This window comes from Cyanistes caeruleus, chromosome 3 (assembly GCF_971803275.1).
Source record: "Cyanistes caeruleus chromosome 3, bCyaCae1.hap1.1, whole genome shotgun sequence".
NCBI classification, from domain to species: Eukaryota; Metazoa; Chordata; class Aves; order Passeriformes; family Paridae; genus Cyanistes; species Cyanistes caeruleus.
The window spans coordinates 78,029,394-78,054,578 of record NC_141703.1 but is presented as its reverse complement, the minus strand read 5'-3'; the positions used below and the strand labels follow the sequence as shown (position 1 = coordinate 78,054,578).

General features: G+C 46.9%; 1 protein-coding gene across 3 annotated transcripts in view; it reads left to right on the top strand.

The window, feature by feature from the left end:
- AMOTL1 (angiomotin like 1) overlaps positions 1 to 25,185 on the top strand; it is a 72,717-nt gene that overhangs the window by 6,055 nt on the left and 41,477 nt on the right. For 2 of the 3 annotated variants that reach the window (XM_023920752.2, XM_086882056.1), the window contains exons 2-4: positions 257 to 392; positions 2,963 to 3,013; positions 23,509 to 23,655. In XM_023920752.2, the coding sequence (XP_023776520.2) occupies positions 308 to 392; positions 2,963 to 3,013; positions 23,509 to 23,655 (283 nt within the window). In that variant the 5' untranslated portion in view covers positions 257 to 307. Of the gene's footprint in view, positions 1 to 256; positions 393 to 2,962; positions 3,014 to 12,532; positions 12,611 to 23,508; positions 23,656 to 25,185 lie in introns of those variants that run through there. The other variant, XM_086882057.1, reaches the window with a different exon arrangement.

Sequence of the window (25,185 nt, the reverse complement as noted above, 5' to 3'; positions counted from 1 at the left end):
TGATAACAGAAATTAAAAGGTCCGAGTGTTGGTGGCATTTTGATGCAATGGGGAGGTTTGTTGATGTGATAAGCTGAGTAGAGTCAGCAACTCCTTGGTCCAAGTTCCCTGTGAGCCATGTGGGTTTTTTTCTCAATATTTTTGTTTTTCCCCCTGAAATATTGACAGGATTTTCATCTGCTGAGGCGAGCTTCTCAGCAGCTGGCTATGGTCTGGCAGCATTACAGATGCTCAGTGTGTTTTGGTTATTCCCTAGAGAGAGCAGCAGGAGGCATTGAAAGCAGATCTTTGATGCTGCGGAACAGAGATGGACCCTGGTGAAAACTGGAAGCTGGATGAAACAAACTGGTTGTCTCATGGTGGGATCCACCCCTTTTCCAATGTGAAAGGAGGTAGGATATGATTGCTGGCTCTTAATCCACCCAGTGAAAGTGCTGAGAGCCTTTCCAGTGTGCTGCTACCATTCACTGTGCATGCAGTGGTCACAGGGGTTTTGCTGGGCTATGTCCACAGCCAGACAGTACTTGGTGTGAAGGTGGGAAAGGTCAGATCCAAACAGTCACACTGACACAGCTACTTGGTCTGAGGCTGGTTTTCATTCTTTGGGGTGGGCCTAAATAAATAAATAAATAAATAAATAAATAGATAAATAAATAAATAAATACATAAGAGGCCCTAACACCCATCTTTTGGCCAGGTAATGTGCCACTTGTGCTAGATATAACCACCCTCATTCTCCACAAGTAGGACTCTGCAGATGACCATGGCTGGGAAGCAGTGATAGGAGAATTGATGAAATATTCTCTTCCATCATACTTGTGTGGGACAATTTAGGCTGGCTGCAGGGATACATGATGTCCTGGCAATGGCAGGGGGGCTGCCCCAGCTGGGGGTCCCTGTGCAAGGACTGTTCAAGGCTTCAGCTCCCCTTAGCCAGACACAAGACATCCCACCTCAAGGCTAGGGTTCATTGCTGTCTAGAAATTCCAGGAAAGCACTTGGTGTAGACACAATGAGGAGTAGCCAGCAGTCCTATTTCATCTTTCAATTCATCTCTACCTAATTTCCAGTCAGCTGCCCTTACTTGCTTTTTAATCCCCATCTGAACATTTGTCAGGAGCAGCCACAAGTGCTCCTTGCTTAGCCCCAGGTCATCTTTTTTACCAGAGGTCCCTTTCCCCCGGGCCAGCACAAGCTGTCCCTCCCTGGGCAAAGTTCCTTCTTTGTCTGGGATGTGCTGTGCCCCAGACTGAAACCAAAATAAACCCACAACCTTCCAGATGGCAGCACCTTGGGAACGGAAACACTTTGCTTTGGTAAAGCGCTCGCTTATCTCCATCTGTTTCCCTTGGCTTCCCGCTGATAGCCCAGATGCTGGGGGAAGGGAAAGGGACAAACCAAGATGCAGTATCACCTCCTTTTCTGTGAGAGCTGACTTACATAAGTAGCTTTATGCTTTTGAACCCATAAGTAGATTTATGCTTTTGAGCCCTGGGTTCAATATCCTCAGCAAAGTACAAATGGGCAACATCCTTGTGATAGAACATCTGTTGCCTCTGCAGGTACCCAGCCCAGGATGGCTCCAGGGGAACTGCACAGGGATGCTTGCTGCAGTCCACTCTTTTTTCCCCATTAGAGCAATCTCTGCTTCTATTGTTTCTTAAAAGTCTTTGCTATGTGCATGGTCTGTGTTATTGTTTATAACTGTATTGGTTAAATACCTGTAGACTTCAAGACTGCACCATGCTTGTGTCTGTAAAGTAGAGTATGGCAGAGTCACTGCCATCAGGAGTTCATAGAAATCCAAACCAGTTGAACAATTGAGTGTGGATATACATTGGCTTTTGGTTTTGTATGCAGCCCATTGCTATCCTAAACTTGTGTCTCACAACTTTTTCTTACCATTGGGCCTAAGAGCATTTTACAAAAGGGGACCAGATCTCTTAGGAAGGGCACAGGTATGGGATTGCTGTAGGGCATCATGCACCTGCCCTTCTCAAATGTCCTCCTGGAACCCCTAGGAATACAGGGATCTACAGATTCCAGACCAAAAGTATTTGAAGTGAAGCCCATTCATCAAAAAAATGTCATGAATCCTAAAGGCAAAAGGAACACCACAAAACTCCCCACCCTCTGCAATTTATTTATTTATTTTTTTTAATTTGCATTGGGTTTTTCAATTTAGCAGCACTTTTGACATCGGGAGAAATGCTTGAAAATAGCAAAATCCCCATGAACTCATGAACTACAAGGCACAAATGGAAGTCAACACTTGGTCACATGTTCCTGTGTGGTCATGGATCTTACTGGCAGTGAAGGGTCTGTGTGTGTTGTGCTCTGCAGCTGGGAGCAGACAAGACTGGGATAAATGGGCTCATTTATGGGATGCAAAATAAACCCCTACAAGTTTTTGGTGAGAGATGCCACCAGCTCAGGGATTTCCAGAGCCCATGGTCTCACTTGTCACAGGCACTAAGTTACTGCAGTGTTGTTATCAGATGACTCAAAGGTTTGGTCAGCATCTGAATAATTCTTGCTCCTGCTGGTTAAACCTTCTCCAGCTGCTGTTGTTGGAGGAGACTGTAGCATACAGGAAAGCTTTTCTGCAGGCAGGGTGCTCCTGCCCATGTCCTGAGTAAACTGAAGAAAGGGAGTGAAGAGCTGTGGTATGGACAAAAAGGTGAGCACTGCTGGGGATCCCAGGGAGGGTACAGACGGGGCAGTGGAGCTTCTGCTCTTCAGAGTTCATCCTGACAAGTCTGTCTTGAGCTGGTTCTGAGGTTTTTCAGTAACAGCTGAATTAAAAGAAAACATGCAACATGCACATGAAAGCTGTCAGGGTGAACTGGAAGCAAGCTGAGCAGGGGCTTATCTGCAGTGTGATTAAAACAGCGTTGTCACCCCATCTGTCCTCATCTACCTCTCCAGCTGACTTCCCTAGCATTTGTTCTTCTTCCCTCAGACAATGAGCTCTCCGAAGGTGGCCCAGCCCTCTTTGCTCTGGATCAGCTGGGTAAGTCTGTGCATGACACATTTTCCTCTGCCTGGTTTTTTTTGGGTTTTTTTTTTTATGTTGAGTAATTAGGAGAGGACTTAAAGGCAGGGCAGCTGCTAAATGTTTTTAAATTTATCAGCACAAGTGCCTTCTTTCTGTGCCGTTTTTGAATGCCATCCATCAGAGGGATGGAATAGCTTGATACTAGATGTGTTTGATAGCTTTCTGTGTTAAACTGATGCAGGGCTTTTTCCCCTGGGAGAAAAGCTGTTACCTTTCTGGTGCAGAGCACTATAGGATGCTGCTGTTTCTTGGCAGGGGATTTGAGGCTTAGCCAGCAGCTGGTACTGGAGTTTCTCTGACTCTCTGGCATCTTGCAAAATGATGAGGGATTTTTCTTGACCTGGGAGGCAGAAGTAGAGGTGTGTAAAGCAGGAGAGGAGTAAAACACTTTGAGAGAAAACAACCTCAAATGAGCAAGGGAAGCTGAAGGCTTCAGAGGCTGAACCAATGGGGAAACCTCATCTGGCAGTGATCTCCCTTTAATCCCAGGACCAAGGTCAAAAGAGGTGTGATGCTCAGGATGAGTTAGAGGTGTTCTAGGTAAGGTGTGGTGGAGACTTGGGCTGCAGGATGGGAAGCTTCTGGCCACCCAGCGCTGGAGTTCTTATGTGCATGGAAAGGGAAGAATCACAGAATCACAAAATGGGTCAGGCTGGAGGGACCACAGCGGGGTCATCTGGTCCAGCCTCCCTGCTCAAGTGCCATCAGTTGCACAGAGTTGCATCCAGATAGTTACAAAATATCTCCAGTGAGAGAGATCCCCCAATCTCTCTGGGCAGTCTGTTCCAGTGCTTGGTCATGCACACAGTAAAGAAGTTTTTCCTCATATTCAGGTAGAACTTCCTGTGCATCAGTTTCTGCCTGTTGCAGCTTGTCCTATTGCTTGGCTCCACTGAGAAGAGCCTGGCTTCGTATTTTGGCACCCTCCCTTCAGACACTCATAGACATTGATAAGGTCACCTCTCACTCATCTCTTCACAAGGCTGAACAGGCCCTCAGCCAATCTTTGTAAGAGACGTGTTCCAGTCCCTTAATCCTCATTGGAGCCCTCCACTGTATCTGCCCCAGGAGCTCCACGTCTCTCTCGTACTCAGGAGCCCAGAACTGAGCAGCTCCCAACCCCTCCTGAGAAGAGCATGCTGGAAAGCGTGAAATAAGGTATGCTGGGAGATATGCCAGACTCAGGACTAGGCACCCTGCTCTTCTCTTTGGCAGCATGGTGGGACTCCTCTGTCACTCTGCAATGTCCGTCACCTTGGCATGACCGAGCACCGACCCCTCCATGCAAGGAAAAGGCACCCTCCTTTCCATTTTCAGGGGAAGAAATTCTCCGTATTTGGAAATACTCAAAAGCTCTCTAGACATGGACCTGGGAAATAGGCTGTAGGTGGCCCTGCTTGAGCAGGAAATTGGACCAGATGTCCCTGCTAAACTGAACCTTTCTGTGGTTCTGTGACTACCCTGCCACTCTTGAAACCCACCTTGACCCCAGTAAAGATGATCCACATGCACCAACTGGATACTCACCACATATGGCACTGGTAGAAACTTGGGATAGAAGGGTAAAACTGCAGGCACCCAGAGAGTGGTTTTTATCAAATATAACCATCTCCAATGTTTATTTCTGCTGCTAGGAGACAGGATATTGAAAAAGATTCCTAGGAAGACAAAAATGCTTAAAAACTGCGTGGTGCCTCACTGGTTCTAGAATGGGTGGCACACTGAGTGGTTGTCCTCACCCCCAGTGAGGATATACTTGATCACATTTTAAAGCAGTTCATGTGAGCTCTCTCCACTTGGTGTCAGGATAGAGACTGCTCTGACATGCATTCACCCACAGGAGCATCTTAATAGGGAATGGGAATAAACCCAAGAGCCTTCCTTTGGCTGCCTCATTCATTACCTGATTGTGGTTAAAACAGGTCAAATAAGTTTAAAATGCATATTTTGTGATAGAACTTAGACCAGCTCCTTTTATCCTCTAGGTGTTCCTTCTTTTATTCCTCGAACAGTCTTTCCTCCGTGGCATGTCCCCACTTCTCCTAACCTTGGCAAACCCTCTAGATCTCAGTATTTAGTGACAAAGAAAAAGCTCCCTATCCCAAATAACAAGTTGTGGTCGATTTTAGGAGGAACTCCTCAGACACCACTTTCCTCTGCACAAGAATTTAGACATCCCTCAGTCTGGAAAAGATTATCCAAATCAGTGCTTATATCACCTTACAATTCCACTCTGCTTTCCAAACATAGCACAAGATATGATTACTCCATCCAAGGTAGACAAGACAGACAAAGGATATGAGATAGCAGAACAAGTAATGAAAATACGATTTCTCCTCTTGCCTTCCTCCCAGCTGGTGAGTTTTCAGCTGGATCAGTCTCCTGACCTAAGTCAGGCGTAGCTGTCTGGTTTGCAGTGCCAGGTAAGACAGTCAGTAAAACCAAGCACAGGCTGGAGAGGTAGAGGACAAGACCATCCCAGCAGCACCTTGGATTTGTGCTGTGAAATGACTGTGTAACCAAAGAATACCAGGTCAAAAATACTCAGCCCCGGTCAAACCAGCCACCTGAGCAGCAGGAGTTATTAGCAGAGGAGCAGCAGATAAAGGAGTATTATAAGAACAACCCGCTGAGACAAAATATCGATATATTAATGAAGCATCATCAGGATAAAAATTACAGAAAGGCAGGTCTGAGCAGGACTTCAGGAAGACAGATTCACCCCACTTCTGCTTGGAGGCAGGGATAGTGGCTCCTGTTCACCCATCACCCTGTGTGCGGGACCAACTCATCCTAGCAGCCTTCCCAGGCAGCTCATCCCAGTGCTTTGCTGCCCTGGAAGGGTTTCCTCAGCTCCTTATTAGGTTTCCATAATTTAAGCCAAAGGCATGAAACAGGCCTTCCATGGGTCAGACTGAGAGTTTCTTTCCCACTCTGAAGGGGGCATCCAAAGGAGGATCAGTGGAATGTATCCCTTTTTCCTGCTCATCACGTCTTCCCTGATTTCTAGTCCTGTGTCCAGATTTCTGTCAGCTTGTCCCAGCTTGCTGTCAACTGCAAAAGTAAAAAGCTGTGCTTGGATTTTGCATTATTTGTAGAAACACTGATTGGGACCCGAGGTTTTTTGAGGATCACATCATATCATGAGTAACTAACCTCTAAGAAAAGTTTGGACCTGTCATGTATCCACCTTTTCATATTATATTGTAGCTTGGGTGTTCCTATCTTGCATGTAGTGACACCATATGACACAGTACCAGAAGTCACACACCAACACATACAGCATCTGCACCTTCTCGTTCATCTACCAGGTGTATCACCTCATTGCAGCAGGTCAGATGAGTCTGACAGCTCTGCTCTTGCTGAATCTGTGCTGGATGTTACTCAAACTCTCCTTTTCTACATGGTTGCAATAATTTTAATGATTCCAAAGCTTCCTAGAATTAATAACGAATGGGAAATTCCTTCCTAGCTCTTCTTTCTCTTGTTGTCTTAAAGACCTGTGCTCTTCTTTGCCATGCCTGACCTTTGAAAACCTGTCTGTGGTCTGCTGCTTTGTTAGTCAGTGCATGGCTCACCTGTACCTTGTGCAGTAGGAACATTTCTGATGTTCCCTGGAGAAGTACCCAGCAGGGGAGGCAAAAGTGACTAAAGGAGAGAACAGCTTCCATGAAAGCAGGCTCTGAGTAAACTACAGCTGACTTAGGTGGAAAAGAGATGCTTAAAGGAAGGTACAGTAACAGTACAAGAATTATGAATAGCATAGAAGTAAATAAGTGCAAGAGAGACATGGACATAGTGGACGTCTTCCAGCAAAGAGCACAAGGGTGATGAAGGGACTGTGGCAATTCTCCTGTGAGCAAAGGCTGAGAGAGCTGGGTCTCATCAACACAGAGAAGGAATGGTTCTGGGGGATCTCATCAATATGTATAAATACCTGTAGAGAGGTTGTAAAGAGGTTGTAATCAGACTTTTTCAGTCTGTGAACTAGACTGTGCCAAGTGTCAGGACCAGAGGCAATGGGCACAAACAGAAACACAGAAGGTTTCCTCTGAATATCAGGAAATAGTTTTTTTTCTGTGACGGTGACCAAGCACTGGTACATATTTCTCAGGGAGGTTGTGGACTTTCCATCCTTGGCATTATTCCAAAGCCATCTGGACATGGTCCTGGGAAACAGGCTCTAGGTGGTCCTGCCTGAGGAGGGTGGTTAGACCAGATGGACTGCAGAGCCCCTTCTGACCTCCACCAGTCTGAGATTCTGTGAAAGAGGGAAAGGCTTAAAGCAGCCCAAAGGAAGTATGTCTTCACTCAGCACACAATTCTATTGTTTAGCTTGCTGCCACAGAATGTCCAGGGTGCCAAAAGTATAAATGGGCTCAAAAAGTGATTAGAAAACATCATGGAAGAAAGGTCTCTCAAACTTGAGGGGCTCTCAAACTTGATGATGTAGCTAAAACTTCTGGCTCAAGAAGGGAAATGGGATCATGTAATAGAGGAAACAGCACTTGTAATGTTCTATGTATTCTCACTTCAGTCATCTACCGGAGAGGACACTAGGAGCTCTTAAAATTTGCTATAATCCAATGTGGTCTTTCTTGTCTTAGGTCAACAGTGACTAAACAGAAGGAAAAAAAAAACAAAAACACCACCCTTTCCTTTCTTCACCTCCTCTCCTCCAGCTTTAGCTGCTGGATTTCAGCAGATATGAATCAGATGGTGACTGTTGTGTTCCTTTTGTTCTGTAAATGATTAAAACAGAACATTTCACACTTGCTTTGTGGCCCAGCAGAGAAATGCTACATTTTCTCCTTGGCAAATCCTGAGGTGGAATTTCTGGCTATGGAGAAAATGAGATCAGGGAGAAAAAAACTATCCCAACAGAGGAACATATGCAGACTGCTTTTCTGTCTCTCCCGTGCTTGGCATATCTTCTCTCCATTTTCCATTTCCTCATCCCTCCTCTCTTTTCCGTCTCCTTCCCATCCCACTGGCATTTTTTCTGCTTGCTGCTTAAAGATGATTTAATTGAATATCAGAATAAAAGGAAGCAGACTGAATAAAAAATGCAAGGTGAAAGCCCCCAGCATAGAAATCCCTGGGTAAAGTAATGAGTATGTGATGAAATGGAAAAATAAAGTGGGAGTGGGGGGTATGTACCTCACTCTGCCAGAATCAAGATGAATATGTATGGAAGATGCAATATATCAGTGGAAACCCCTAGGCCCTGTGCCTCACATTTCCCGACAGCCGACCAGAGGAGGAATTAGCTGCCTGTGCTATTTTTAAGTGCACCCTGGGCATGGTCAGCTGCTGGAGGAGGTTCCCCATGACAGCAGCTTGCAGGAAATACTGCTTTGGTGATACTGTCTGCCTGGGGAATAAACACGCCCAGAAACAAAATCCCGTTGGATATAAAAGGGAAGGAAAGAAAAAGCGCTGGTCCCTGCCCTGCTTCTTCCCACTGCTTTATAACCATCCAGCTGTTTTGTTTTTTTTCCTTTGTTGTCCTGACCTCATCCCATACTGGAGCGAATCCAGAGAGCGAGTGCTCTGCTTAGCTGTCTTCTGCCAGAAACCAAAGAGGTCAAGTTATTAGAGAAAAATGAAAGCTCTTTGGCAGAACTGGAAAAACAGATGTGCAGAGACACTCCTGCTGCCTCCAAATACAATGCTGTCTATGAAATGTGTATCAGAGGCAATCTGATAAATACGCATTGTTGTCGTGGTAGAAATCTTAACACTGACTAATTATTTATTTAGGTTTCTTTGGGGCTCCAGGTTTACTGGAGCTGAGTTTACTGGCTGCCAGGTTACAAGGTTACTTAAAAACCTTCCGCAGATGTGATTTAGAAAGGGGTGCTCCAATGTTGTAGGAGGATCTGCCTCTTCCCAGTAGCTAGAAGTCTCTGCAGGGCAGGTTAAGCCTGTGGCTATCAAGAAGAGAGAGAGGGTATTCTCCACTTGAGGTATGGTAAGGACATCTTTTATGTCAAATGCTTTGTGGTTTTTACTTACCAAATTTGCCTGGGTGGAAGTTTCTACGCAGTGTATTCTGATTTCTTGATTCAGCTCTTGCTGTGATCTCTGCATTGCAGGGCAGCTATTTGTGCCATCCCCAGAGGTGGTATTAATGGGGCTGGAACCCTCTGCCTGCCCATCAGCCACTGCTAAAAGCAGCAGCAACAGCAAGAAGTGGAATTGTGTGCAGGCATTTGGGGTTGCTGCAGTGTCAGGCAGAGCGGGACAATTATTTGTTTGCTTGCAGCATTTGGAATCTGTGGGATTACACGCATGGTTGGCTGCAAATGTAACGAGCATCAATACCCGGGAGCGCTCGTGGTTTGGGATGGCTACATCCCTGCTGCAGGGCCTCAGGGGTCCAGCCCCAGGTCTGTCAGTAGCAATTGCTCAGAGCTCCCCAGCAAGCAGGTGTTTGGGATGGTGCAGGGATGCTGAGTGATGCAGGGGGTGCTAAGGGGTGTCACCTGGAAATGCTTCTCCCTTCCCATGTAGCTCACCAAAATACTTGGGGTATCCATGAGAAGTGTTTGTTGTCCCTAGCAGGGTTTAAGAGACATGGGATGTGTGGATAATGTGGGTCTCCTGAATCCATGGCTACCAGGGAGAAGCAGGATGGAGGCAGTGAAAAGAGATGTCACTGTCATATCCTGAAAAGAGATATCACGGTCATATCATATCTGCTGACCTTACAACTGGAGTTCTGGTGGCACTTGGTCCTGGTTGAGCAGGTTAGAACCAAAAGGGGTGAAAAACTGGCTTCTTTCCTTCCCCATATTCCTTAGAAGAATGACATAAAGCAAACACACAAACAAATATTAAAATATTGGAACTATTCCCAAATTAAGGGAGCAATATATTTTAATAAAATACATAAATAAATAAATTACTAAGTACATATGGAATTTATTATATTGAAATTTAAATATTGAAGCTGCAAAAGGGAGAAGCTTGAGTGGAAGTTGCCTTGCCCTCCTGGCCAGTTACAGCTCCCCAGAGGTTATCAGATGTATTGAACCATAAGGGGTTAGCGAACTCCCTCTCCAGTTTATCAAATCAAAATGAAATTGAACTGGAAAAAAGATTTTGAAAATCATGTGGAAACACAGCAGAAAATGAATAATATGAGAGAAGAAGGAAACAATACTTCTACTTCAGCTGAAAGAAGAGTCTTTTCCTTCATACATAACATAACAGCATGGTTCACCAGGTCCTTGTAATTCCACTGAAAGACAAGATGGCAGATAATGATTTTTCTTGATATATTTGTTCTTTTAGCACCAAAATCACCACTGATCACCATGCAGCAGTAAGTGAAAGGTGAGCACAAACCCTGGGGCCAGAATGAGAAACCAAATAAGCCTTTGAACAGGCTGGATCTGCTTGGCCAAGGGCAGTACAGCCAGATTGCCCCCAGGCCCCCATGACACAGACTGGGAAGCAGAATAACCAAAATAATGTCTCCCATTTTGCCCAACCAAATGATAAAGTTGGAACATGACAAAAAGCAGTGCTTGAATTGCCACTTTGTACTGGACCCAGGGGACTCACTGGACAGCAGTGCCCTCATCCCACTTCATTTGCCACGGTGAACAGGCATTTAATGAGCAAGGGCAAAATTTCACCTTCATTTTACAGCTGAGCTGTGCATGGTTCACTTGTGCTTGCTTATAAGCAAAGCTAATCTCTCTGGGGAGGTAGGAAAATCTGACAAATCCAAGGCAAATTCTAACTCTATTGTCAAGGTTCCCCATGACTTTGTAGAAGATTTAGGCATTCAAAAACCCAAATTTGGGCTTAATCTTCTCCCACATACTCAGGGTATCTTGCAGGTGACAAAGGAACTGAACATCTATCTCTAACCCAAGTCTGGTACCCTAAGAACTGGCCTGTAGTTTATCTCCTGAAGAGGTCAAGGATATGATGGTGCCCCTTGCCCCCCACCTAATAAAGCAGCATATTTGCAATTTGCTGCTCCCCTGTTTGAGCATTACCCCAGCCTGTGTTAGGTGACTTCAGGGAGACAGGTAAAAGATACTTCACTTTAAAGTTTCAGAGAGGCATTGCAGGGACAGTCTCTGACTGGCACCTCACCTTGCACAGAGGCATAGCGGGAAGGGCACCTCTGAGGATGCCCTCATGACAAACATCGTTCTGAGGTAACTTCCTGCACTGATGCAGGAATTGAGAAACCTGATTTCACCGAGTATTTTTTCCTTCTTTGTCTGTTCCCATATCCTGTAGCTTGCCTGTGCCTTGCATCTGAGCAAAACCCAAACTTTGAGCAAAGCTGGGGTTTTTTTTGTGATGCAAAAACACAATGCCTCAGAGTGCTGTGAACCACAGCACTCTCCCAGTGCCTGGAGCTTCTGGGAGTCCTGTCTGCATCCATCCGGTCCTGTGGCCATGGTGCTGGGCCAGCTCCTGTCTTGCTGTGCCCCTTTATGGGGCTGTGGTGACAGTGAGTGGTTTCTTCTTCAGCCTGGTGCTGCATTTCTTACTACCTGCCTTTATCCATTTGGCACAGTATTGGAGGAGGGAGAAGCCACCATCAGTCCCTGGGAGAAAGGGATGTACCAATACAATGGACAGTCCTGCCATCACTGGGTAGCTTGCTGGACTGAAAGAGGTTGAAGCATGAGATGGGGAAGCCCAAGCAGTGCCACTCATCCCAAAAGATCCCTAACCTACCGGGCAGCACGGGGAATACGGTGTGTTGGGGCTGCCCAGCCCAGTCCGTGCCCGCATGGCTGCAAGGATCGGAATGAAGACCTGTGCAAAAACCAGAGGAGCTCCTCTGCCTCCTCTGCTCCTCTGCCCTACAGAACACTCATCCCGTGGAGCTGGTGTGCCAAACCACAAAGCCGTGTGATGGAGCAGGTGGGCAGCCGGGCAAGGGGCTGTGCTCAGGGATGGGGCGCTGAGTTAAGGAACGGGGAGCTGAGTTTAGGAACGAAATAATCACCCAGACAGCCCCCGAAAGCCGGGTTCTTCTGAGCCCTCCTTACAAGAATCGGGTCCTCCATACACAAGGAGAAGCTGGAGCTCTGGGAGACGAGGAGGATGCCCGGGGTTAATTCATGGGCTTGGCACTCGGTATAACCCCCACCAACTGTCCCTCAAGGGACCAGGGAGCCTGTGCCGGTACCTAGGTCGGGATTTAGGTCCCGAGCATCCCCGGACATGAGCCGGGGCAGCCGTGCAGCCACACCGGCTCGCCCCGGGCGTACCCAGGTGTGTTCAGTGGCTGCGGCTGGGGATGCCAGGCTCCCCCGACCGCGCCTCACCCACATCCCCGACAGGAGCGGCGGGAGGGGCGCGCAGCGGCCGCCCCGCGCCGGGAGGTGCCCGGTCCGGCCCTGGAGCCGCCCCTTCGGCTGTCCCCGCCCCGCTGTCCCCGCCCCGCTGTCCCCGCCCCGCTGTCCCCGCCCCGGCCCGGCCCGCGGCGGCCGGCGGAGCGCGCCCGGCGGCGGCGGGGAGCGGCGCGGATGGCAGCGGTGCTGCCGGGGACGGCGGGGCGCGGAGCCGGAGGTAATGGCGGGGAAGGGAGGCGGTGTCCGTGTGTCCCCGCACGGGTGTGTGTCCGTGCGTGCATGTTTGCTCACACGTGTGCCTGTGCGTGGGGGGGTGCGGGTGTCCGTGTCCACGTGTGTGCGGGGTGCCGCTGCGGGGTGTCGCTGCTCATGCCCACCCGAGAGCGCTGCCGCGCTCCGCCGCTCTCCCGGGAGGACGCGGGAAGGCCTGGGCAGCCTTCCGCCGGCTCCCGCAGCCAGCGCACCCCGCGGCTCCCCCGGGCTGCCTGGAAGCCGCAGGCGGTGCGGGAGCGGGGCCGAGTCCGTGCTGAGCCGGCCCCACGCTCCGTGAGACCCCAGGGTTGCCGCTGCTCCCGCTCCTCCGCTGCCGGAGCCCTCCCCGGGAATCCTCCCCGCTGCGGGGCGGCAGAGCGGCGCGGGGCGAGCCCCGAGACTGCCCCGCTGGGAGCGGGGTGTCCGCAGGATATTCCGAAGGAGGAGCGAGCCGGGGGTCCGCCGCCCCGGCGCGCCCGGGAGGAGCGAGGCGGGAGCGCGGGGAAGGTTTCCCCGTTTCCGCAGCGTCCCCGCGGGTCCCCAGCGCCGGGCTGTCACTCGGAGCAGCCGGCGGGGACAGCGGCCCCGTCCCGTCCCGTCCCGTCCCGTCCCGCGGGTGCGTGGGGCGGCAGCGCCGGCCGCAGGGGACCCGCAGGAGGGGCCTCCCACGCCGGGGAAGCGCTTTCTCATGTTGTTGTTGCAGGGGGATGGTGAGAGAGAACTTTTTTATATTTAACCTTCCTACCCATGCAGGGAACAAAGATAAACTCTGTTTAAAAAAAAAAAAAAAAAAAAAAAGTCAGTCTTGAAAGAAAAAAAAAAAAAAAAAACAAGCCCACGACATGAATTTAACCCGAATCTTCCTGCCAGGTTTTGTGATTCATAGCTTTAAGTACAGGAAGGTCGCTGCTTGGGCTTTTTCCTCTTTCGATGGAAAGAGGTGTTTTTTTTTTCTCTTTCCTGGTGCTGTGCGAGCATCCCGGGAGCTGTGGGCAGCTACCGCCAGAGACGGGGATCTGGTGACTGAGGTCTGCAAGGCCCTTCTCGTGCATCCACTCAGGTTCAGGTTATGTCTTTTTATATACAGAAATAAGCCTAAAAGCTTCCCGAGAGAAGGGTTGCAGTGAACATGAGTCCTATGAATTTTTCTGAGCGTAGCTAGCTGGCAGAGCCATTCCTGCTAACAGGTGTGCGTGTATATAGTTATATATAGATATTAAATATATATAAAAATATATGTAAATATGTGTTTATTTCTTTTTATATATTTACACATATGTTTATAGACATATGTGGCTGCATGTATTGTATATAAATAAAATACAGACCATGTATATATATTTACTTTTATACATATATATGTGTATATATACATAGTCATTTCTAATGACCAGAAAGCTTTTCCAAGGGTTCTATAAATACCTTATCAAGAAATGTCTGAGTGGTGAGGGCAGGGAACATTGGGTGGGCAAGAGCTCATAGTAAAACCCTCTCTGGGTCTGTTCTGGGTGCGTGTTACAGCTCTGCATGGAGGGTCTGTGTCCTGCCTGGCCTTCCTCATCCCCAGCCACGACTGGAGCAGTGGTGTGAGAGGATGAATTCGGGGAGGCTGGTTTTATGTTGTTAAATAGGGGAGGTGTGTGCCCCACAGCATTGCTGTGGCTGGGCCTCCCAGTTTCCCCAGGCTGTGGGGCCAGTGGGACCCCACCAATCACCTGCATGTCCATTCTCATCACCTGCATGTCCATTCTCATCTGTCCTGATGTCCCCTTTTCTCTCTGTCAGCTTTTGGCAGGGGAATCTTCGCTTTCCCTTTTCTTTTGGAAAGCACTCAGCTGCTGGAGGAGGGCAGCTTCTATCCAAAGGGGCACGTGTGGCCTCTCTGAAGTGCAAATATCTGCAGGATTGGTGACAGGCGTGAGGACAGTTTCCAAGTCCTGGCCTCCCAATCCTGGTGATCTGGACCAAACCCTCTGCACATTAGTCCCTGGATGGAGGGATGGATGCCGGGATACAGCTCTGGTGCTCCTTGCAAGAGCTTCTCTGTGAGGAAACGCCAGCACAGAGCCAAAGGCTTTGGTTTGCATTTCTCCAGCAAAGACACACCTAAGGGGGCTGGAAGGGATCCCAGCAGCAGCCCAGGTAGGGTCAGGCACAACCAGACTCTGTGGACACGAGTGTTTCAGGATTGTGGGGAGATGTTACTGGTAACCATTGCAGCTTTCCTTCAGGAAGTGAAAGCCTGAGTCCACAGAGCCTTTATTTCTCACTGATAGGCGTGTAACTCGCTTTAAAGGCCAGATCTGGTATACATGATACTTGGTGCTAAGGCAGGAGTGTGTGCCATGTGCAGCCTTCTTGTCCTGGAAACCATTAGGAGGACGGCTGTGTACTTGGATTTTCACACACAGACTATCTGCTAATGTAATAGTCCCAGTGGAAAGTTTAGTGCTCGGGAATATTTTGCGGATTTGAGAAAAATCCCAGGAGGATTTTTGGTTTCATACAGCAGTTGCTTTTTGGCAGCTTTGGGATGGATGTAATCTGGTCCCCATTTGTGTCCTGAATTTTTAAATGGAACAGCCTGCCTTCCACTCAGGACAGAAGTAGAAATAGATGGAAGTAGAAAATAATAGTAACAAGAACAACATCACTTCTAAAATAAATAAATTCTTAGGGCAGCTTTTCTGTTCAAATGTTGCATTTAGGAAATGTCTGTGTCCATTTTTTGTCCTTTTAGTGACTTTCTGAGTAGGTGAGATGCTACTGTGGGTGTAAATTTCAAGTAAATCTGTAGAAGCAGGTGAAACTGCTCCAGATTTGGATTGGTGCGTGTGAGAGCAGAATTTGTCCACACAATAAGGTGTACCCCATCCTGCAGCATTTGCTGGCTTTCAGTGGCTTTGTCCAGGTCAGGTGTGTCCCACCACGGTGTGTGGCTGTGGTTTTCCTGATGCACGTCTGTCCCACATCTTGAAGATGTAGCACGTCATTTTTGTGCAAACCAGGCAATGACAGCCAGCACGTGTCAAGGCAGCACCAGCCGAGGAGAGGGGTGATCTGCAGGGCCATGGCACATCTCAAAGACACGTAGCATGGGGTTAAATAATGGAGCAGCACCTGGGATTACCTGCTCTGACCATGTTGGCTAACAAAAATATAAATGTGCTTTAGACAACAGTAACTCCAGTGGTCAAATCTCAGGCTGGAAAATAATGGCATTTAATTTTATGAAGGAATTAATGATTAAAAATGCTTTTAGTGAAATTCCTCCCTGTGATGGTTACCTGGGATGGACAAAGGGTCCCTGCTAGTGACGTGTCCCATCCCTCTGCTTGTGACCAGAGCACCATTTTGAGGCTGGTTTTGATATGATGGCTCCACACCAGTGGCTGTTGCTGTGGTTTTCTGTGTTCTAAATGTGAGCTGAGCCATCTGGGAGCAAGAACTACAGGCAATTATCTTGTTAGCACTTCTACACAGAATACCTTTATTAAATTTCTACATTTTAAAAGTGGCTGAATATAAATTGCATGTAATAATATAATAATGGAAGGATCATAATTGTAATATATATTCTGGTGAGAAGAAGGTTTAATTTCTTTTTGCTTTAAGTTATGACACTTAAGAATTGTGCAAAGACTCTGCTTAGTGTAGGGTTATTGCAAGCAGTTCTTCACACAGATCATCAAGTGAAGAACTGTGGATCCTTTGGATGGTTTGTTGCTTGTGTTAAGGAAAGTGAAAAAACTCTAGAAATCCATACAATAGAGTTCAATGCCCGCCTTTTCAGTTAGAGAGTACTGTACAGCCTTTGTACTATTTTTGTTCTGTCCTTATCCCAGGCTCCTTTGTACGCTGCGAGTTTGTGGGAATGACTCAGGGAGAAAGCTATTTAACCTAAAGGACACCACTGGCAAAAAAAAAAAAAATAGATGGATAAAGAGCAATGTCCGTGACTGTGAGTGGGAACCAAGAGGAATATTTGTATGTCTGAGGAAGAGAGATCCCAAAACCTCCTCCAAATGGGGTGAAAAAAATTCCTCATCTTCAAGATGCTGTTTATTCAGTTCAAGACCGGAATTTTATAACATAGTTGCTTGAAGTAACAAGGAACTAAGACTGAACGATCCACAGACCTAGGTCCTATTTCACTTCTGGTTAATTAATGGAAGGGCTTAAATATCCAAGTGACACGGATCATGACAGTGCTTTTCTGTAACATGATCATTTTTAAAGGCAGTAAGTACAGCAAAATTTATCATGGCTTAAACTCCTGCTCTACAAGTGTCTTGTCTGTATGCTGTAGCTGATTGATGATTTTGCTTTTTTCCCCCAGTGGAAGAAGATTTCCTTCCCTAAGAATTTATGTGATGAATTTTTATCTTGGGGTTTTTTTTACTGCTTGGAAATCAGAATTTATAGTGTAGTGAAAACGTCTGCAGACAGTTGCTGGGCTGACAAGCGGTGTGGCTGTAGCAGAAGTGTTGTCTCACTTGCGAGCTCCATGTCAGCCTTTGTATTTCATTCTTTTACTGTGAGTTTCTTCCCCTACTTTCTAGCTCTAGATAATACTTATCCTTTCATCTCAGAGCAGCAACGCTGACATGAGTCGTCATTGTGCCACTGGCACTTTGATCAAAGCAGGAGTTTCAATTATTGATTCAATTCTTCAGATAAATTTGGGCTGGCTGTATTTGTAGACTCAGTGTTATAGCCACGAAAGCAAGTGTGTAGCTTATAATACAGAGAGACCTTAAAAATGCACATATTTTTGCAAAGCCTAGCACAGCTGCCTGAGGAATATGCATCTCTTCCTCCGTCGGATTAATGCCCAGCTGACTTCGGCACCTGGAGGTGTGATGAGAATACTCTGCCTATATCCTGCCTCTCCTCTGGGGTGAGCCTGGGTCAGGGAAAAAACCAGCATGTTATTCTAGCATTATAAAACCTGTTACCATCTGAGATGAAAGAGTGGTGATGGGCACTGTTTGCCCCTACACGCCAGCACACCCCATTTCCATCGGGAAGGCGGAGAAGCGCGGGCATCCGAGGGGATCTCCCAGGGAGGCAGGCTTGGCTCCACTCTTTCCTGTATCCATCTGATCTCATGCCAGGTTCGGGAGCTGCTTTCAAAGCACATTTGCTTTGCTTCTCTCATAGGATTTTTTTCTCCCCTGCCTTGTTTTTCGCTGAAGGGAAGCATATATGAAAATAAGCATGTGAGGCTGAAGTTTCATGGAGAATGTTCATCCTTGTAGGTAGTTAAATCTGGACATGTTAGCACAATTCTTTGGGAGAGATGGGGTTTGGCTGCCTCCATTGCCTATAGTCTATAGCTGTTTGTCATTGACTATACCCATTAGTCTTGCTCGTGCTTTCTTGGACTTTCTGGAGAGTGAAATGACAGTACTGAGGATGGGTGACTCCAGGAGCTCTTCTTGAGTAAAGGAATAGCACAATGTGGATCCTGGATACAACGTGGATACTGGGATGAGGATTTCTTTCCCCAGAGCGGTGAGTTGTGGAGGTGTAGCTCAGTCTGATAATCCTGCCAGGCACAGGGGTGCAGCTTCTCTTGCTTTCATGTGGGAAATGAAAGGTGCTGCTCACATCTGGTGTGCATTATGTGTCTTGGATTTTTGTCCTGCAAGATATTGCTCTGCTCCTGTGAAAATAATACTAGTGATGCTTGTTCAGTCCTCTCAGGGCTCAGGAGCCCTGGCAGCAGATGTGAGGTTCACAAGCAGAATTATGGGGTGTGAGGATGAGTCAGCCACCCCAGAAGTGACCTAGAAAACTTGTGCATTGACTGGGGAGCTGCTGATGGAAAACAATCACCAGTGGCTGCCGGAGCCCCTGCACTTCATCAAAGCTGTGGCTGCAAAAGAATCCCTGTGCTGCTGGAGGTCCCAAAAGCATCCCTTGTGACATTGTTAGGAGTCCAATTTTTATACCTAAACCAAGAAGCGAGACACAAGTTATTTTTTTCTATGCTGAAGGAAACTTAAATCTTCCTCCCAGCTTTGAGAGAGTGGCATGGCTGTGTGGCTAGGGTGTGGCAATCTTTGCTCTCAAGACTGGGCCAATGGTTAGGAGAGAAAGTAGGGTTCGTGGGCCAGGATACACATAGAGGGGTGTCCAGCCTCAGAGGGTCACTGTGACCTACTGCAGGGACTGATTGGTCCACCCTGGCCAATTCATGGCACAGCCTTTGTGCAGTCCCTGGGACCTTGGAGTGCTTTACTGTCCTTTTGTTATTTCCCTTAAATAATTCTCTTCCCTTTTTGACCTGAATTTTTTATGCAGCAACAGGACAGAGAAAATATTTTAAATGTGGAATAAGGTATTTGTACTCCTTTTTTGAATGGCTGTGATACAGAAGGGCAGATGTGGGCTTGGAAATGATGTAATTTTCATTCTGTCATTTTTGGACTTCCTTTACATACTGTGGCAGGGTTTATAGGAAAGTGTAAAGCCACCTTACTTACTTTTTAATTTTGGATGATTGCTTAGGATTTGAAACACCTCAGTCTCTTTTGAACCACTTGGTCAGTAGGGTACAGATGAAAAGCGGAATTTTTGGAGGTCAGCTCTGTGGTTTTGTTTGGCTGGATGGGTTTTAGGTGGTAGAGGAGGATACATGGCAGCATCATGGGCTGTGCTGTGGGCAGCCACATCATGTCACCTGGGTGGGCAGTGGGGTGTGATGCAGAAACTCATTACCTGGGCTCTGCCTTGAGGTGTTGCCTCTAAATAGCAGCAAGCTGTGTTTTCACAAGTGGCATCTTTTCGGTGTTTTACTGAAGACGAGAGTAGTAGTACAATTTGGCTGTAAGAAAACCATTTTCTCTGACTGTTTTTGTAAATTTGTTTCTTGGATAGGCTGTTACTGCTCTAAAAACATGGTTTTCCACTCATGTCACAGCAATGAGCTTCCTATGTGGTTTGCTTTAGATCCTTTTTAAAACCAGACTGAAGCCACATCAGAAACAGGAAATATTTAAATGTTGCTCCACTGTCTCTGGGTCCTGGCTGACTGTCTGGTGTTAATCTTAGCAGCTGATTCATTTAAATAGTTCTGAATCTTCAAATGAATTTCACTGCTGTGCAGTAAACTCCAGGATAATATGTCTGCTTCTGTACAGTGGAATGCGTGCTTATCTAAAAGAAAAGGAAAACAAATGAGCTGGTGTCAGGCAGTCACTTAGATGCAGGAGGGTTGGTAGAGATGCAGAAATGAAGGCCTAGAGCAGCTACCCAGTTTAGCAAGGACTGAAGTGAAGGCCAGAAATATGGTCATGTCTTACAGAACTGGCTATAAGAGACACTAGATACATGGCAATTGAAGGCATGATGTCTATGGACTGGGCTGCATCCTGGCATTCTGGGGCTGAGGGGGCTGGGCTGGCTTTGGGAAGGGGAGAGGGGAGCACAGCTGGCAGCTGCCCACAGGCACCTACAGACATGATGAGGTCGGTTCTTGGCAGTGGCTGTCACAAAACATGGGGCAGCAGCTGTGGTTTGTAGCTTGTTTGGGTAAGATAGAAAGCCATTCCCTTGGGACACGCCCCTGGAGGAGTAATGATCTTCATCCCAAGTTGCCCTCAACTGGCTTCTTACTCCTGGCTGCTGGGCACCACTGCTCTGGCACCAGGAATCAGTTACAGGGATGAAAATGGCTCTTCTGGTGAGCATTGTAGAGGAACAAGGAGGTCTGGGAAAGGAACAAGTGCCTGACCATTGGATGGGTGCTTTTCACCATGTCAGAGCCGGATTGTAATGAAGCGTTTTCCTTTAGAGAAGGGAGCTGGGATTTGGGAGGCTCCAGTGGCAGCAAGGGGAGAAAGAAATAAGGCTCGTGCCTTGCTCCAAATGGCTTGTGAGGTTCCACTAAGCTTTCAAGTGGTGCCTTATTGCCCATGATCTGGATTGTGGCTGTGTGCCAAAGCACTGATCTCTTGGCAGCTGTTTTCTGTGTTACGCAGAAACTGGTTTCTGTGTCAGTTACAGCTGACGTTTTATTAAAAACTACTGTGAATGAACATAAAATATTGTTACATCATTTTTAACATCATAAAACATCATGACATCATTTTATGATCATAAAACATCAACATGGGTACAGCACGGTCCAGTAGTTTCTGCCTGGATTGGGACTACTTGATTTTGACTCTGATATAACTGGGATCAGAAACTGAGCAGTTTGGCAGATGCTGGCATTTACCAGTCCTGATTTTAGTAGAATATAGCTGTGCCACAACAACCAAGGACAAGTGGATAGGTGAGAATTTCTGCTCTTGTTAAAGAAAAAACCACAACTTTGTTCTTCATCTTGTAAAATTTGAAATCCTGACCCAAGGGTGCCTACAGACTCAAAATGCAGAAGGTGAGGATACAGTTTTACTAACAGTTTATTTCCTTTGAATTCTCTTTGATGAGTGGTGGGGCCAAACCAGTATCTGCTGGCTGCCCAGGTTGTCTGTAATGCTTGAAGCTGCTTATCTTCTTCCTTGGGTGTGCAGGTTTTCTTTGCTTCACCCCAGTCTACTTTTTATTTATAAATCAAGCTTGGGTTTGTAATGCACTGCTTACATGCAGGATTACAAATTCCAAGGCAGGACTGTTTGTGTGGAGGAGCAACGGAGGGTGTCTTTAATCCTATTCTCTACCAGAATAGGCCAATAATTTTGGAAATTAGTGTACTTGAGATTTTTCTTGGATCTGTGTCAGCATCAGCACAATTTACAGACCAGTCTCCTATGCTTGTTTTCACAAACATATATGGCTTAGTTCTACTCCAGCAAGCAATCTTTCCCTCTTGCTCTCTAAATATAGATAACTGCCATACACATTCATGCATAATATGAATGGTAAAGTGATGAATTCATTAACATTTTGCAGAAATGCCTATTTCCTCTCCTCTTGGCACAGAAGAAAATAGTATCTTCGTGCCTGTAGAAACGACAGGCTGGATCCTACCCCTGCTACCTTGCTCCATGCAGTTGCATGGGGTTAGTAATGACCTGTGTGAAATATGCAGGGAGCAGGCAGTTAGCTGACACAAACCAAGCAGGCAGGATTAATAAATCCAGGTCGTTTGTGGGTGACTGCTTTTTCTGCCGAGTGGGGTGCTGCGGATCCCTATGTTTGTGGGCTTCCTGCCCCACTGGGATGGCTGGATGCATCACTGGTGCTACTTTGAGCACTCTGCCTCCTGCTCAAGCAAGTCCTTGGCAGTGGCTGTTGCTAGAGACTGATGACAATTCCCTTAGCCTAAAACCTGTGACAGCCAATGGGATGAGTGGAGAGTGAGCCTGCTGTGTGCCTGTTGTGCCGGGGTACTTGCAGCCAGGAGATGCTCATTTCCAAGGCTTGAACCTCAAAGAGCCTCTCTTTACAAAAATGACTAAGTTCTCAGAAAAATGAGAAAGTAAAAAGTCATATAAGTGTAGATCAGACCAGGTTGGAAGGGATCTCACAGATCATCTGGTCTAACCTTTTGAGGGAAGGAGGCAATTTAGATGAGATTATCTAGGACAGTGTCTCATCGCATACTGAAATCCTCCAGTGATGGGGACTCTACCACATCCCTGGGGAGGTTGTTCAGTGAGTGTTTTCATTGTAAAAAGTTTCGTCCTTATGTCAAGATAAAACATCTCTTAGTGCAACTTGTGCTTGCTGCCCCTTCTCACTGTAGCTCCTTGTGAAGAGAGAGCTTCTTTCCTCTTTGTAGCCTCCCCTTAAATGCTGCAAGACTGTAATGGGAGCTCCCTCGCAGCCTTCTCTTCTCCGGGGAGAAAGGACCTAACTCCTTCAGCCTTTCCTCACAGAACAGGTTCTACAGTCCACTGATGGTCTTTGCAGCCCTCCTTTGGACCCTGTACAGTCTGTGTCTTTCTAGAATTGTAGGATTATGCCTGTGTCGCTTGTGGCTTGAAATATAGGGTCAAGCCAATGTCGTTCCTGGCTTAACACTGCTGTGATGCATTTTGTATCAGCTTGTTAAAACAAGCACTCCTGAGAACAGATTTAGGATGAGCATTGTTGTTTGCCAAGTTGCAAGCAGTAAAGGCCTTAATGCTTCTGCTCAGCAGAGACTAAAACATCCCTGTGTTATCAACAATGTTTCCAGCACAAATCCAAAACATAGCTACTGAGAAGAAAATTAACTCTGTCCTAGCCAAAACCAGCACAGCTCAGCCATCAGTTTCTGTGGGATGCTGGGGCATGCAGCTCCCATGCAGTTGGTCTGCCAGACAAATTCCCATGGCCCTCCAGCTACATCCGCTTCTTACCATATTAAGAACATCTGGACAAAGTGACTTACAAACTCTCTCCCTTGATAGCAGTGGTTGTGTTTTATGTCTCAGCAATTTTCTGTATTGCTAAACTGTTACTCATGAGCAGATTTTGTGGTAAGGCCTTTCCCAGACTATAGCCCTGTTTAATGTGTGGCTGTGTCCTCACTTTTCCTTCTTTTTACCCACACCCTAGTTCAGTATTACGCTGGCTCTGTTGGTTTCATGTCCTGGGGCTATGCCTTGATTAGCGAGCTTGTGACTTGTCACTGTTAGCTCTTACAAACCTTTCTTTGTACGTGGACTGAGGACCTTGTAGGCCAGGCTGGGTCAGCGCATGAAACAGCGCTGGTGACTCCATGTTTTGCCTCTAGTTCCTCAGAGCTAATACGTTATTTGGGAAGTGCAGCCTGAAGAGGTGGTTTGCTCACCGGCCTCAGAAGGGCTTCTCAGCACCTAGCCATGCTCAAGAAATTTTTTTGGACTGCTATTGTAAATCATGGCTTCGTATTTTGTCATTCATGCGGTTTCTTTACTGGCATTCCATTCTTCTTTCTTACAGGCTCCACAACTGTTTGTTACAAGCCTACCAGCCCAGTCCAGGTACTGGAAGAGGCTGGCTTCCTTTACCAGGATCACCAGTTGTTTGCTGGCAGGCATGAAGTGTCCCCGCTAACAGCTGAAGTGATCAGTGCCAAAGAAAAAGCTGGTGAGTGCATGGCCACACTTCTGTATGAACCCACTGCATTTACTTCCAGGTTTTTCACAAAGTATAAATTGAGCAGTTTAAACCATTTACAAGTATTATTTAGTGAGTTGAAGGCCAGCTTCTCATTCTTGATAGAGTCAAAGTTACCTTTGACTTGTGTATTGTGACCTACTGCCACTTGTCACCTCTGTTTGTGGAGGGTGCGTCATTTCCACTTGTCCTTCAGGACACAGTTGCTTTTCGCTGCACAGCTGGACCAATTTCCATGGCTCTTTTGCCGATCTTTGCTTTTTTGAGCAAGACCATGGGCACTGTGAAAAGTTCACTGTGGTCAATCCTTCTGGACTTCAGTAACAGGCAATGTAAAGTACACCTCCCAGATACAAGGATGATAACATGACTAGCACAGAAGTGGAAATCCTGATGTGTTACAAAGAACTGCTTTGACTGTGTGATGATGGCTTTATCCCTCAGGCTTTTCTCCAGCGTTGTCTAACAACCTAGACTGTAAACTTTCTGGTGTGTTAGGGAGACGTTACTGCTTGTCTGCAAAAATGTCCAGTGTGATGAGGCTTCTGTGTGCTGTGGTAACATGAACAAAGCAGCAAGAGTTTGCTGTAACTGCAGGGACGTATAAAGCAGCTGGATACTCGGCTTGAGCAGCAGGAGATGCACTGTGTGTCTGTGCGTCTTCCTGTCTCAAACACGATCCCAAGGAGCTGACAGACCCTCAGATAGCTGGTGGCCAAGCCACAACCCCAGCAGGTGAGGCTGGCAGGCAGATAACATTGTTTCAGGGAAAGCAGGAGAGCTGTATCTCCTAGGGCAGGTGTGGAGTGAAACAGCCTGGGAATCTTCTCTCCCTCTGGAGCTCCACAATCATCTTTAAGGCTTTGCCACAGAAATGTTAAGGGAAATGACCTCTTATCATTGTTAAGAGTCAAAGGCTTTTCTTTCCCTCTGGCATCTAGGTTGTATATAAGTTATCCCACAGCATGGGCAGTAACTGATGAAACCTCAGGGAAATGACCAGACCTCAGGAGAAAGTTTGCTTTTAAACTGCTTTCAAATGCCAAAAAACAAATGTAAGTCCTGACAAACTCCTCTGAGAATTGGAAACAGCAGGAGAGAGAAAGTTGCCAAGAGTGACCTCAAGAAACCAAACTGCAGAAAACACCTCCTTCTTGACTAGGGACATTGGAAGACTCTTCTCACTCTTGTCTGCACTGGAGTCTTTCAGGAACATTCCTCTGAGCTCAAACAGTGTTCAGATAGACATCTTATAGCAATTTTGGGATGGAAGGAGAGCTTCAGGAGGGAGGGATTCCAAAGGTCTCAGCCATGGTTAAATCATGGAATACGCTGAGTTGAAGGGCACCCATTGGGATCATCAAGTCCAGCTCCTTGCCCTACACAGGACACCCCAAGAATCACACCATGTGCCTGAGAGCTTTGTCCAAATGCTTCTAGATGCTTAGCTCCAGGCAAGCTCCACTGCATATATAGTGCAAAGATGTTGCCATTGACTCT